Below are 12,718 nucleotides of genomic sequence, written 5' to 3' on the forward strand. Positions count from 1 at the left end.
GTTTAGCTCGGATTTTAATCGTTCATTTTCAGAAATAAGGAGTAGTTCACTTGTACCCGGTTTTGAAGATGGACGAATCTTTAAAAATGGATTGCAAGGTTCCCGTCGACTTTATCGATGTATGCCGCACTTGTCTGCGTAAAATAAGCGACGCGACGCAATTATTTTACATCGTCACAAACGAGGCGACCACCGTTCAGTCTGTACGATACAAGCTCGAGGATTGCATTCCGAGCTTGGTAGGTTACCGAAATGGGTGGCTCGCAGTCATGTTTTTCTTGTAGGATCTTAGTCTCACGTCGAATCCTGTCGTGTGCAAAGATTGCTTCGATGCGATTAATCTCATGCACAGTTTCAAGGAGAACTGCTTGCAGTACGAGTTTTACATTAAGAATTACGCGGAGACAGCGTGCCTGCCCGATAATTGCGTTGAGCTTGCGGAAATGGTGCGCGAAAACGAAAAGATGTGGCTGTCGTGGATTTCCCCCGATCTGAAACCGAACTGCACGTTGGTTGAAGACAACGGAAACTTAGAGTGTTACACTGACTCGAACGTTAAACAAGAGCCGGTCGAGTACGACCAAACGGACTATGAGCCGATCGACAAGGAAGAGGAGCTAAAGGAGGCAGTTGTGAAAAGCGAGGTGAAGAGTCAGGAGTACTACTGCAACGACTGCACTTATAACACGAATTCGAAATCGAAGCTCTTAATCCACTTACAGTCACATGTCGTTGAAACAACGCTGTTAGAGATCATTCGGCAAGAAGCGGAGCAGGACGACGAGAGTGTAGACGATGACGACGACGACTACATTCCCTACTCGCAAAAGCGGCACATCTGCAAAATCTGTAAGTACACGACGGATCGCCGCAGTAAACTAAAGGTTCACATGAAGACGCACAGAAAGCTGAAATCGTTCAAGAAGCTAGACCTGCGCAACATGCGCAACGTTCTGTACAAGTGCTCGAAGTGCTCGTTCACGACGGCGGAAAAACAAGAACTGAGCAGTCACGTCAAAGTGCACAGCTTTCAGAAGCGCTTCGTCTGCTTCCTCTGCGGCTACAGCAGTAACCAGCGCGGCAACCTCAACATGCACGCGCGCATTCACACCGACGAGAAGCTCTTCAAGTGCGAGTACTGCAACTACAGCAGCCACCAGAAGAACAATCTCAAAATACACACGATGCTGCACACCGGCGAGACGCCGTACTCGTGCGCCGTCTGCAGCTTTCGGACGGTCTACAAGCACGCGCTCGACGTGCACACGCGAATTCACACCGGCGAGAAGCCGTACAAGTGCAACGTCTGCTCGTACAGCAGCATCTACAAGCAGAGCCTGAACGTGCACGAGCGCATACATCTGAAGGAGAAGCCGTTCAAGTGCACGCAGTGCAGCTACTCATCCTGTCAGCGATCGAACTTAAACGTCCACCTGAAAAAGTTTCATCCCGAACTGGGCGAACAGTCGATGTCATGTTAGTAAGTGTAATAATAATAATAAATCTTTGGAAGGAAGGTGCTCGATTTAAAACGGGGAAGTGCTTGTGCTAGGGGTGGTTTTGCATGAGCGGCGCAATCGGAGGTATGCATGTGGGGGTATTGAATACACCCCCCCCTCTCAATCGGTACCCTCCGCAAAGGGGGACTCAATTCTTCATTTACTTTACCCCCAGTTCTCTCTTAGTGACTTTTGGGAAAAGGTATTCAAATCTTTGTGTGCGTGCTGCCCGTTGCACTCAACCATCAAAAAGGGCACCCCCCGATTTTACATTTGTTAATTTTATGGAATCCCCCCCCCCCGGCAACCACCCTAGTACACAAAAATGTTATATAGAAACATTGAATTTTTGTTTTTTTCTCCCTCTCCCGGTAGTCATATAAGCTTTTCGCGTACTGGGGTGATATGGCTGGGGGGTATTCTATACCCCCCAGACCCCTCGGTGCTATGGTTGTTCTCCCGCAAAACGTTCACGCCCTTAAAGGTTCACGTTAAATGGTCTTTTCCTAAAAATTTTGGTGTAAGTGCAATTTATTTTGGGGGGAGAATGTAGTACCGGGGGGATTGGAATACCCCCCAGCCACCCTCTTATGATCTTAGAATAGAATCATTGAATTTTTGTTTCTCTCTCGCTCCCCAATTGGGGTGATAAGATTTACATGTAAGTACTGGGTGTACCATACCAGAAGGTACTGGGGTGGTGTGGTTGTAGGGTGTTCCATGACCCCCCCCCCCCGGTTCTACATTCCTCCCCCAAAACATTTGCTTGCGCTTTCAGCACTTACACTTCCCCACTTCTCCCACAAATAGATCACCCCTGAGGCCCTGCCCCACATTCCATAGTCTCTTTCAATAAATCCTAAAACTAATTCAAGGGAGAGACGTTGGAATACTGATTTGAACAGAGTAATAAGCCAGAGGTTGATATGCACAGTTGTCAAATTAAAGCAGTAGGGACACCAGCCCAATTCTACCCTTTCTCCATTGTGAACCATTCCCGTATGCATCTTCCTTCCCCTCTTCAAGTGTTATATTATGTCTGACAATGGGGATTTACGATAAATCAACCGCTTTAACCGGATTGGTCGAAATCACCATAGAAACAATTGTGGCACTAATTGTAACCATAGCAACATCTACCAACCCGATTTAACCCGTTGAATTACCGTAAATCACTATTGACACAGGGCATGCAGTACCAACTGTTTTTTTTTTTTAAAATAAATAACACTCAACTACTAAATCTTTACATCGTTTATTAGATCGGTAACAACATAATGTAATAAAAATAAATCGTGTAACAGTCACGCAAGGAACTCTCTCATCATTTATGGACTCGCAGGTGCTTCTCGAGCGTCTCTAATGTAAGTGCACTGTACGTGCAGAGGTGGCACTTAAACTTACCATTGCACGAATGCTTTGCAATGTGCAGCGTCAAAGAGCGCTTGTCTGCAAAGGGACACTCGGGGCATTGTAACAGTCTCGTTTTCGGTTTCATCGTATGAATCTGCTTGTGCTGTTCGAAGTAATTCTTACTGCCTGTCGTGTACTTGCACTTGCCGCACTTGTACTCGTCCACTGCGTGCGTCTTCTGGTGCTTTTTGAGCTTCTTCGCGTTCACGGTCGTGTAATCGCACTTCGAGCACTTGTACGAGCTGTTCATCCCGTTCGGAATTTTGATTGTTATCTTGAGATTCTGGGGCGCCTCCTTGTGCTCCCTGAGATGGTTGCGGAGGGTCGCGGGCGACGACGTCGCGAAGCCGCAAACCTTGCAGATGTTCTTGTGCGACATTTTATGCGCACGAAGTCGCGTCTTCTTCTTTGTCTTGTACGGGCACGAATCACAGGTGTATACTTTAATACTGTTGTTGGCTATCGCGGGTGTCGACTTGGTGGCGTGCGTCACCGAATGCTGCTTCAGCAGGAAGCTACGTGTCGTCTTAAAATCGCACTTCGGGCAACTGTAAGTCTGTTCCACCTTTTTCGACGTGTACTTGACGTGAGAGTACAACTTTTGCTGTTCTAATTTAAAACGCGATAAGGTAACTTTGGGTAGGTCGTTCGGGGGCGGCTCGTCGTTGTTGTTTGTAGTTGTCGGCTCGTTTTCATAGTTGTCCGGAGTTGAGGGTAATTCGGTCGAGTCGTCGTCAATGAAGGGCTCTACGGGCTCTTCGTCTTCAGGTATGTAGATCACTTCCAATCCGTTTTGTAAGCTTTCCACGTCGTAGAAGTCGCGGACGGGATGAAAGTCGCTTTTGATAACGTCAAGGTCGGGTAGTATCCTGTCCTTCATGTGCTCCCGAATGATTTCCTCGGAGTTCAAGCATCTCTGCTTGAATTCGTAGGAGGCCTGGAGCACACGGGCGCAGTATACGCACAAATGGGCATTTGGTATCAGATCCAGATCCTAATGGAAAATTTTACGCTCAAGCCACTTTGTCATCGTTCATACGTACCAATTCGGGAATGCACTGGGTCAGTTGCATTTTAATCTCGTTATAGTCATCTTCTAAATTTACGCAGTTACTGTCGTCGATTTCTTCCAAACAAGTTCGGCAAATATGCGACATTTTCGGCGTCCATTGATTTTTGAGGTTGTGGTTGGAAAATAATCGCGGCTGTTTTATTGCATCTACTTTTGGAACACTTGAACTACTACACAATGGAAATCTCCATCTACTATTGTTGTAGTTTGATATTCGTAATCCCGTGTATCAAATCGCCTCCGTGCTCTCAGCCATTCCCTCTAGTGCACAAAAAATCTTATTATAGTTGTAGGGAAAGAAATCTTTCATTTTCTGATGACTTAGTTTTGTACTGTTTCATTACTCATAAACTTTCCCCCGTAACTGTATAATTCCCGTTGTGTATAAAAAAAGTTGCTGTGTATAACAATTGACGCATTTGCGTTTTTAAAAAATTAACCCAACTTTGAGATTTTCCGTTTTTCAGCCGAAAAATGAGTATAACGTGCAAGTTATGTAAGGAAACTGTCGAAACTCCGCACTACTTCCACCTGTCCGGCCCCAGCTTCATTTCCAAGGGTTTGAAGTTAAGGGATTTGTTGGAATGTTGCATTCCCGATGTAAGCTCTCGGTTCGATGTACTACACCTGTAACTGGTAGGTTTCAGCTCAATTTGCCGCACGACAATTGCGATCAGGTGTGTCACAATTGCACTTCGGCCCTGCACATCGCGTACAACTTTCGAATGACCGTCCGTAGCAATTTTCCCTCAGCCGCCAACGAGGACGCAACTGAGACACCTGTCGAGCTCCCGGAGGTAAGACAGTATTGTCGTAAGTGTACTGGAATAAGTTTGCAGTTGCCGAACTCGCGTGCGCGTATCTGTCACGTTTGCGGGAAACGCCTATCCGGCCCGTCGACTCTGAGCATCCACATGAAGATTCACACGGGAGTTAAGGCGTACCTGTGCGAGCGGTGCGGAAAGCCGTTTCGAGCGATCGGCATGCTGCAACTTCACCAGCGAGTACACGCGAACGAGAAGCGTTTCAAGTGCGCGCTGTGCGATTATGGTGCGACGAGGAAAGCCCACCTTCAAAGCCATATGAAGGTGCATATGGACGCGAACGATTTAAATGAGTGTTTGACTTGCGGTAAGCGCTACGCTAGCAAAATCTTGTTGTACAAACATCGAAAGATGCATGACATCGCCACGGTACAAAGTGAATTTGTTTAGTTTGGTTTTGGTGTTTTAGGCGATCACCATTGCTCTAATTTATAAATCGTGCATTTTATTCGTACTTTTTGGACAACAGCATTTGTCTTTTGTTATGGGGAAACTGTAACAATTTTTGTCTTCACCCTGTATTGGGTAGGTAACGCATTTTCTATACTGAGATGGCGTTTTTCATACCTGGTACTTATTTGGTAAAGTTTTTTTAAAGTAATTTTCTTTAAATTAAACCTTTATCAAAGGTCGTTGTTTTACTAATTCATTTATATTGCCTCTGTAATTGTTTAAACAATGATAATGGGAAAAGAGGTAATGGTTGTATGGTAAAAATCACGTGTATGACAATTGACTCTCCCCCTTTTAATTTGATTTAAATTTCTAACCTTACTTTTTGCATTTCTAATTTTCGTACCAAAAAAGACTAAAACTAGCGAATTCGTTGAAAAGTTGGGTAAAAGTCGATTGTTTCTCAATTATCGACCAGTAAGAAACGAAAGATACGAAACTAAATTTATTTTAAGCGATTAATAAACAGGCGTTTTGAACATTATTATATTTTTCAAATACGAAGGCAAATTCAACGATTTAACAACATCATGAAATTGGTAAGGATGGCGTATGTTGAAGGAACGTTGTATGAAGACCCGCGATTGATTTCGGCTGAGTTCCAACAGCGACGGCAACTCGGGTACGGTCCACACTTTGCTCGCGATCAAATCGTGCTCCTCCAAGTACAAGCCGCAGTAATCCAACAGTTGCTGCTTCTCGGCGAAGGAAAGTGAGAAGAAGCTCAGCGCGTTCACCACGTTATTTTGTATCGCGATCAACTCGAACGGATAGTACGTACTTTCGATTTGTTTCTTGAACAGCTCGATGATGAGGTCGCGTTTCACGTCGTTCACACTAAAGATGAAAGCCGGCTGAGGAAATAAGTTGAAGGCGCCATCCAAATCGAGCGAATGCGCGAGATAACCCCCCGCGTACAAGAAAATATGCAACTCCTCGTTGAAACCGTACAGCACCGACGCGAAATTAATGTCGGACGTATTCACAACGTAACCGAGCCCTAGGCACATCAGTATTATCGAAACGCGATCGTCCACCTCGACGTCGAACCAATAAAACGTCTTGAGCAACTTGGAGAAGAGGCCGTACTCGAACGCCTCGTAAGCGAAGTAACTCTTACAGTGCTCCATTAGATCGAACGCGATCGGCGAGCTCAAAATCGTGTACATGCACTCGAGCCATTCGCTCGCCGAAAACGAGAGCGTCTCGATGAAGTTCAACAGGAAGGACTCCCTACGGGCGAGCAGCGTTTTCTGGTCGAGTTTTGACCAGATCAGCTTAAACAGGTCGGCTGAGTCGTAGTACAGCGACAGAGCTAACGCGGTGCTCCCGTCGAAGGTGATCGAATTGACGTCGATACCTGCGTGAACGAGATCGAAAGCCAGCGAGCTCTTGTGCCAGGCGGCCAAGTGTAATGCGTTGTAGCCGTCCAGGTCTGCGTCCAAGAATTCGTCGTAGTAGTTGAATAGGACCTCGGCGATGTCCGTACGGTTGCGGTACAAGGCTAGGGTGAACGCGGTCATGTTGTCCTTACAGAGCATGCTGACGTCGGCGCCGTACGTCAGTAACATACAGACGGCTTCCAGGTTATCGTTATCCACGGCGTAATGCAAGGGGGTACGACACTCCTCGTCCTGCATATTGACATCGGCACCGTGCTCGATTAAGTCGTGTATGACATCGATCGACGAGCAGAGCAACGCGACGTGCAGCGAAGTTTGACCGTACTTATTGGTGGCATTAATCTCGCAGCCCGCCGCAACTAGTTTCTTGACGAACGACTCGGAGCGGAACATACGCAGGCTCAAGATGAGCGGATTCTCGCCCTTCTGGTTGCGGTAGTTGACGTCGATGTGACTCTCGTTCAGCAGCTCCTCGAGTAACGCCACGCTGGAAAGAGCCGCATTAATTAAGGCCACACTACGGTTCGTGTGCGTATCGTTACTCGTCACGTATGACCGCAGTGTGCAGCGGAACGTTTCCGTATTGGTCCGGTACGTTGATGTGAAACTAAAACGAAAAGGTTTAGTTCTGCACAGGAACGTCGTGTTGTCGGTACCATCGCAGGTCGGTCGGTGCACTTTTCTTCAGCCATTGGGTGGAATCACCGGGGAAGTTTTTAAATGGCGCATAAGTTACACTTACAAACCTGGATAAGATGACAGTTACATCACATACTGTAAGTGCATAATTTACATTAAAAAAATTGAGGTTATGGTTATTGTCTTACATTGGTTTCTAGATCCTGAAGTGACTCCGTCAAAAGCTATATTGTGTTATCACCTGCGATTTATGTGAAATATAAAATTGTTTAACGTAAATTGGCTTATTTTGAATGTAAAAACGTGATTAATCTTAATCACTTTAATTTAAAGTCAATTAGAAAATTTTATAATTACGTGCAATTATTTTCTCATCTGATTAATGTATGTGTATGTAAATTCTTAATGTCTTAGTCACCCTGTACATCAAGCCGTGATTTGAGCCGTTGGCAACCTTGCAACGTTTAACAAAAACCTAACCTTTCTTTATTTTTAAATTATGATGTGCGGAAAGACGCCTCTGCAAAATTGGGTAATTCTCGACTGTTAAAAGCTCATTAGCGAATAATTGCTCTTAATTGCAGAATGAAATTAGAAAGAATCACTTGATCTCCGGCGGAGCTAAGAGCATGAGCCCATTAATTCTGCTAATCGTTTGGTTTGGGGTCGTCGCGTGTCGGACGCCCGTGCTGTTCTGGCATGGATTTGGTGAGTAATTTGTTCCGATGTGGCTCGTTTTAATGTTGTTTTAGCCAATGCGTACACGGTATCGTCAATAACGCTAATCAAGGAGAACCTGGAGACGCTCTACCCGGATTTGTACATCAAGGTGCTGCAAATTGGGGATACGGTCGTCGAGGACTTTGTGAACAGTATTTCCATGCATCCGGATCGGCAGATCGAGATCGCGTGTAATGCCACGCAGAGTGACGAGCGTTTGCGAGACGGTTACGTCGGTATCGGATTTTCACAAGGGGGCCTCTTATTGTAAGTGGTTTTTCGTCAACGTTAAGTGCTCAATTGATTTTCCGTAGGCGAGGGTTAGCGCAACGGTGCTCCCACCCGCCGATGAAGAAGATGATCACCATGGGAACGATGCACCAGGGCGTCTACGGACTGCCGAATTGCAACATCTACTTCGTCTGTGACATTATCCGTCGACTTTACAGCCGACTGGCCTATACCGAGTAAGTTTACAACGTCTCGCGCCTCGTAAGCTAACCGCTCGTGAAGTTTCTGGCAGAATTACTTCGTGCAGGCGACCTACTGGCACAATCCGCTCGATATCGACAACTACAAGCGGCGGAACACCTTCCTCGCCGACATCAACAACGAGAACCGTATCAATGGGACGTACATCGACAACCTCAATCGCCTCGAGAAGTTCGTCATGGTAAAATATACGAAGGAGACCTTCGTCGTGCCGAGCGAGTCCGAGTGGTTCGGCTATTACGAGACCGCCCTAGACAACCAGACGCAAACCCTCGAAAACTCGCAGCTGTACATCGACGTAAGTCGTTCCCTCCCCCCAAACAAACGCTAACGAGTTATCTTTTAGGATCGTCTGGGCCTACGGCGAATGCACGACGAAGGCAAGCTCGACTTTCTGACCGTGCCGTGGGAGCACGTCGAGTTCCACTGGGACTGGTTTAAGGACAACATCGTCGATCGTTATTTGTAATCGATAAAAGTACAAAAAATTAATGTAAGGCACTGGCGTGACGAGTCAGCTGCGCCTTGAACCTCGTCTTGTACTCGCAGACGGCGCACCGAAACTCCCTCGCGTGCGTCTTCCGGTGCCGCACCAGCTTGGACTTCTCCGTCGTTTTGTACTCGCAATCGGCGCAAGTGTATGGTTTCTCGCCGGTGTGGATCATGACGTGTCGCCTGAGGCCCTTCCGGTCGTAGCTGCAGTACTCACAGATGTCGCAACGGAACGGTTTGAGATCGGATCGCGGCGCTTTTCCGACGACGTGCGTGCTAAGGTGCCGCTTGAGGTAGCTCTCGAACTTGCAGCTGAAATCGCAGTCGGCGCACTTGTACGGCTTGTCCTCCGCGTGCGTTTGCATGTGTCGCGCTAGCGTGTAGCGTTGGGCGAACGACAGAGCGCAGTGCTCGCACTTGTACGGTTTATCCGCGTCGACGTGCTTGTTAGAAACGTGATTGTGTAGCGCATCTTTTCGATTACTTCTGAACTCGCACTGGTCACAAGTGAACGGCTTCGATTGATTGTGCGTGAGCGAGTGACGTTTCAAGTTACGTAACCATCTAAAACTACGATCACAGTGAGTACAGTCGTACAATTTTTTACTTTTGGCACTTGTGGTGTTTGACATGTCGACGTCTTCGTCTTTAATTAACATAACCTCAGTCGTGACGGGTGGTGATTCGATAAAATTGATTAAGTCCTTAAAGATGAGCGTTTTTGTTTTGGCACGGCTGCAATACACACGAATGTGTTTATCGACGGTGTAGCATTGGGACTGAAACGTGTACGCCGCGTTGATGACTTGCAGACAAGCACTGCAAATGACGGCGTCAATTACAACATTCACATCCTGCAAGAGGCAATTCAAGGCGCTTTTTGGAGACAGTCCGATTACCTACCAAGCTAGGGGCGACAGACTGAAGTTTCGTGCCGATGCTTACAACTTCATCCGGCTCTGTGTGTTCCAAGTCGTAGTACTCTGAGGAAACCTTTTGTAGGCAAGTTCTGCACCATTTGTCCTCCATTTCTTCGAGTTTGTGATAAACCATCTCCAAATTAAAAGAAATTAAGTTAATAAAACGTGTAACAAATTAAGTAGTTCAAATGACCACGACATTTTACCTATTAGTTTGTAACGTAAGAACTACTGTGATAATGTATATAAACTGTCATAGATGGCGCCACACTAACTTGCAGAATACAGGGTGTTTTTTAGATTAATAATGCTTTGACTTTCATTTTTTTGTTATTGTTGGTGGAATGTGAACACCCTTCTATATAAAATGAGCGGGGCGGCGGAGGCTAAATGCTATCCAATCCAGAACAAAACTGCTAGTCCCATGATTTCGTACCTACCTTGTATTTCATGTGGCTCTTCTACCGTTAGGTGTCAAGACTCAAGGGCCACAGAAAATATGTCATTTTTTATTTAACAAACAACAAACAAACAAACAATTCAGCAATAATAAGTAACTTAAACAACACGAAAACCTACGGAAAAACATGAAATGGACGACAACAATCAACTTATCTTTTGTAGAACATGCATGCAACAATTATCGAGACTCGAGTCGATAAATTTAGATTCCACGCACTCGCCTAGCGATGTTTCGCTTCGTCTGAAGTTGACGTCGTGCATTCCCGAACTGGTAACATTTAAGTCTCACACAATTTAGAAAGCCGTACATGCAAAGTTTGTAGGATCTCGATAACGACAGCTTGGGCGCGTTCATATGCAACGTGTGCGTGCTCTCCTTAAATTTCGCCTACAACTTCAAGCAGCAATGTTTGAAGACCGAGAGGGATCTGCTGGAGAGGAGTGCGATTCGCGTCAGGCTGGATCCCGGTGACGTGGAGCTTGCGACGGAGGTCGACGGCCAAACGAAATCGGAACTGTTGCGTTCGTTGCTGAACGGCTCGTGTCGCACGCAAAAGTGCTCCCTGTGCAATTTCGTTTTTTATCACAAAAATGCTAAATCGCCTCAGTGCCCTAATTGCAATCCAAGCAAGTCTGAGGGGTTCACTACAAGGAAACGGTGCAAACGTAAGAGTTATGAGAACTACACATGTGACATTTGTGCCGATGTTTTCTCAAGCAGCAAAGATTTAGTTACCCACAAAGAAGTCCACGAGCAGAGAGTAGAAGATGATGTAATTTGCCTCGATTAAACTTGTATTGTCTTTTTAATAAAATTAATATTGGGAGCAGCATCTAACATAACCTTACAAATGAAGCAGACGTGATCCATGCTTTACATGCTGCTCGAGTTGTTCTTCGATGCTTTTTGTCACCCAAGTCCTCCTGTTTTGACTACAGGCATGTCCATTTTTTGATTAAAAAATACAATTTTTTCTGCATTAGAGGTTAATTCTTACAAAATCTATGGCTAAATTAGCGCTCTGACATCTAACGTTAGTTTAATTAATTTTTTCACAACAGTGTGGCGCTATCTTGCAGAAGTAGCTGTAACTAAAACAATGGTAATAATTAAGTATCCTGTAATTATTATTAAAATGTTACTCTTCATTAATAAAGAGAGATGTCAGCACCATGCTTTTTCTTTTTATTATTTAATGATTTCCACAAAAACTCATGCAAAGCTATAAACATTTTGGGTTTTGTGCCTTCCCCTGACAAAGGAGCTAAGCCACGAAACTCGAAAACTAAACACTTCGTTCCTGTATTACAGCTGGATGAACGGACGGGCCATGTTCAAATTTTATGACGATTTTTAATAAAGTATCTGTTCGCAATACACGAGTTAAATCGCCATAGTACGCGGCAATAAATACAAATTTTAAATGAAGGGTAAGTTTGATGCGAGTTAGGTTAGAACTCGTGAGTGAAAATTAAGTTCCATGATGGTGAGGTTAGGGAATCCTTGTAGGTGAGGTTAGACGCTAAAATTTTCCTGTAAGCGGATCTAATCTTGAATCACCTCCTCGCACATTATATTCTCCTGATACAAGATTTCCGAGCTAACCTAACTACTACTCTAACCTAACCTCACTAATATTTTATCCTAACCTACAATCTCCTCGCATATTATGTTCTCCTGATACCAGATTTCCGAGCTAACCTAACTATCACCCTAACCTAACCTCACTAATATTTTATCCTAACCTACAATCTCCTCGCATATTATGTTCTCCTGATACCAGATTTCCGAGCTAACCTAACTATCACCCTAACCTAACCTCACTAATATTTTATCCTAACCTACAATCTCCTCGCATATTATGTTCTCCTGATACCAGATTTCCGAGCTAACCTAACTATCACCCTAACCTAACCTCACTAATATTTTATCCTAACCTACAATCTCCTCGCATATTATGTTCTCCTGATACCAGATTTCCGAGCTAACCTAACTATCACCCTAACCTAACCTCACTAATATTTTATCCTAACCTACAATCTCCTCGCATATTATGTTCTCCTGATACCAGATTTCCGAGCTAACCTAACTATCACCCTAACCTAACCTCACTAATATTTTATCCTAACCTACAATCTCCTCGCATATTATGTTCTCCTGATACCAGATTTCCGAGCTAACCTAACTATCACCCTAACCTAACCTCACTAATATTTTATCCTAAACTTCAATCTCCTCGAACATTATACCTACTCTCCTGATACTACAAGATTGGCGAAAGTTTAAGACGCATTAGGGCGTTGAAATTAAAATGTTTCTGTGAGAGCT

At 45.0% G+C, this 12,718-nt stretch overlaps 4 protein-coding genes across 6 annotated transcripts; 2 read left to right on the plus strand and 2 right to left on the minus strand.

Annotated features, from left to right (window-relative positions):
* Positions 1–37: 37 nt before the first annotated feature.
* LOC116181715 (zinc finger protein 570-like) lies at positions 38–6,881 on the plus strand. Of its 2 annotated transcripts, XM_031502128.1 has the most exons (6): positions 38–239; positions 285–1,480; positions 4,452–4,584; positions 4,632–4,781; positions 4,824–5,115; positions 5,767–6,881. In XM_031502128.1, the coding sequence occupies exons 1-6, from the start codon at positions 69–71 to the stop codon at positions 5,793–5,795; spliced, it is 1,971 nt and encodes a 656-aa protein (XP_031357988.1). In that variant the 5' UTR covers positions 38–68; the 3' UTR covers positions 5,796–6,881. The 2 variants fall into 2 exon arrangements, with proteins under 2 accessions (XP_031357988.1, XP_031357987.1); XM_031502127.1 differs by having other exon boundaries at positions 4,824–6,881.
* Positions 5,692–7,438, minus strand: LOC116181716 (serine/threonine-protein phosphatase 6 regulatory ankyrin repeat subunit C-like). The gene is made up of 3 exons (XM_031502129.1): positions 7,321–7,438; positions 7,207–7,271; positions 5,692–7,151 (listed from the first exon to the last, which is right to left on the minus strand). The coding sequence occupies exons 1-3, from the start codon at positions 7,354–7,356 to the stop codon at positions 5,720–5,722; spliced, it is 1,533 nt and encodes a 510-aa protein (XP_031357989.1). The 5' UTR covers positions 7,357–7,438; the 3' UTR covers positions 5,692–5,719.
* Positions 7,322–11,220, plus strand: LOC116181720 (palmitoyl-protein thioesterase 1-like). 2 transcript variants are annotated; one of them, XM_031502139.1, is made up of 7 exons: positions 7,322–7,440; positions 7,888–8,011; positions 8,056–8,290; positions 8,338–8,490; positions 8,537–8,813; positions 8,862–10,660; positions 10,713–11,220. In XM_031502139.1, exons 1-6 carry the CDS (start codon positions 7,420–7,422, stop codon positions 8,982–8,984), a joined length of 933 nt encoding a protein of 310 aa, XP_031357999.1. In that variant the 5' UTR covers positions 7,322–7,419; the 3' UTR covers positions 8,985–10,660; positions 10,713–11,220. The 2 variants fall into 2 exon arrangements, with proteins under 2 accessions (XP_031357999.1, XP_031357997.1); XM_031502137.1 differs by lacking the exon at positions 7,322–7,440 and adding an exon at positions 7,722–7,835.
* LOC116181719 (zinc finger protein Xfin-like) lies at positions 8,978–10,086 on the minus strand. Its single transcript, XM_031502136.1, has 2 exons — positions 9,911–10,086; positions 8,978–9,861 (listed from the first exon to the last, which is right to left on the minus strand). Exons 1-2 carry the CDS (start codon positions 10,058–10,060, stop codon positions 9,004–9,006), a joined length of 1,008 nt encoding a protein of 335 aa, XP_031357996.1. The 5' UTR covers positions 10,061–10,086; the 3' UTR covers positions 8,978–9,003.
* Positions 11,221–12,718: the final 1,498 nt, after the last annotated feature.

This window comes from Photinus pyralis, unplaced genomic scaffold (genome assembly GCF_008802855.1).
Source record: "Photinus pyralis isolate 1611_PpyrPB1 unplaced genomic scaffold, Ppyr1.3 Ppyr1.4_unclustered_Scaffold19, whole genome shotgun sequence".
Lineage (NCBI taxonomy): Eukaryota > Metazoa > Arthropoda > Insecta > Coleoptera > Lampyridae > Photinus > Photinus pyralis.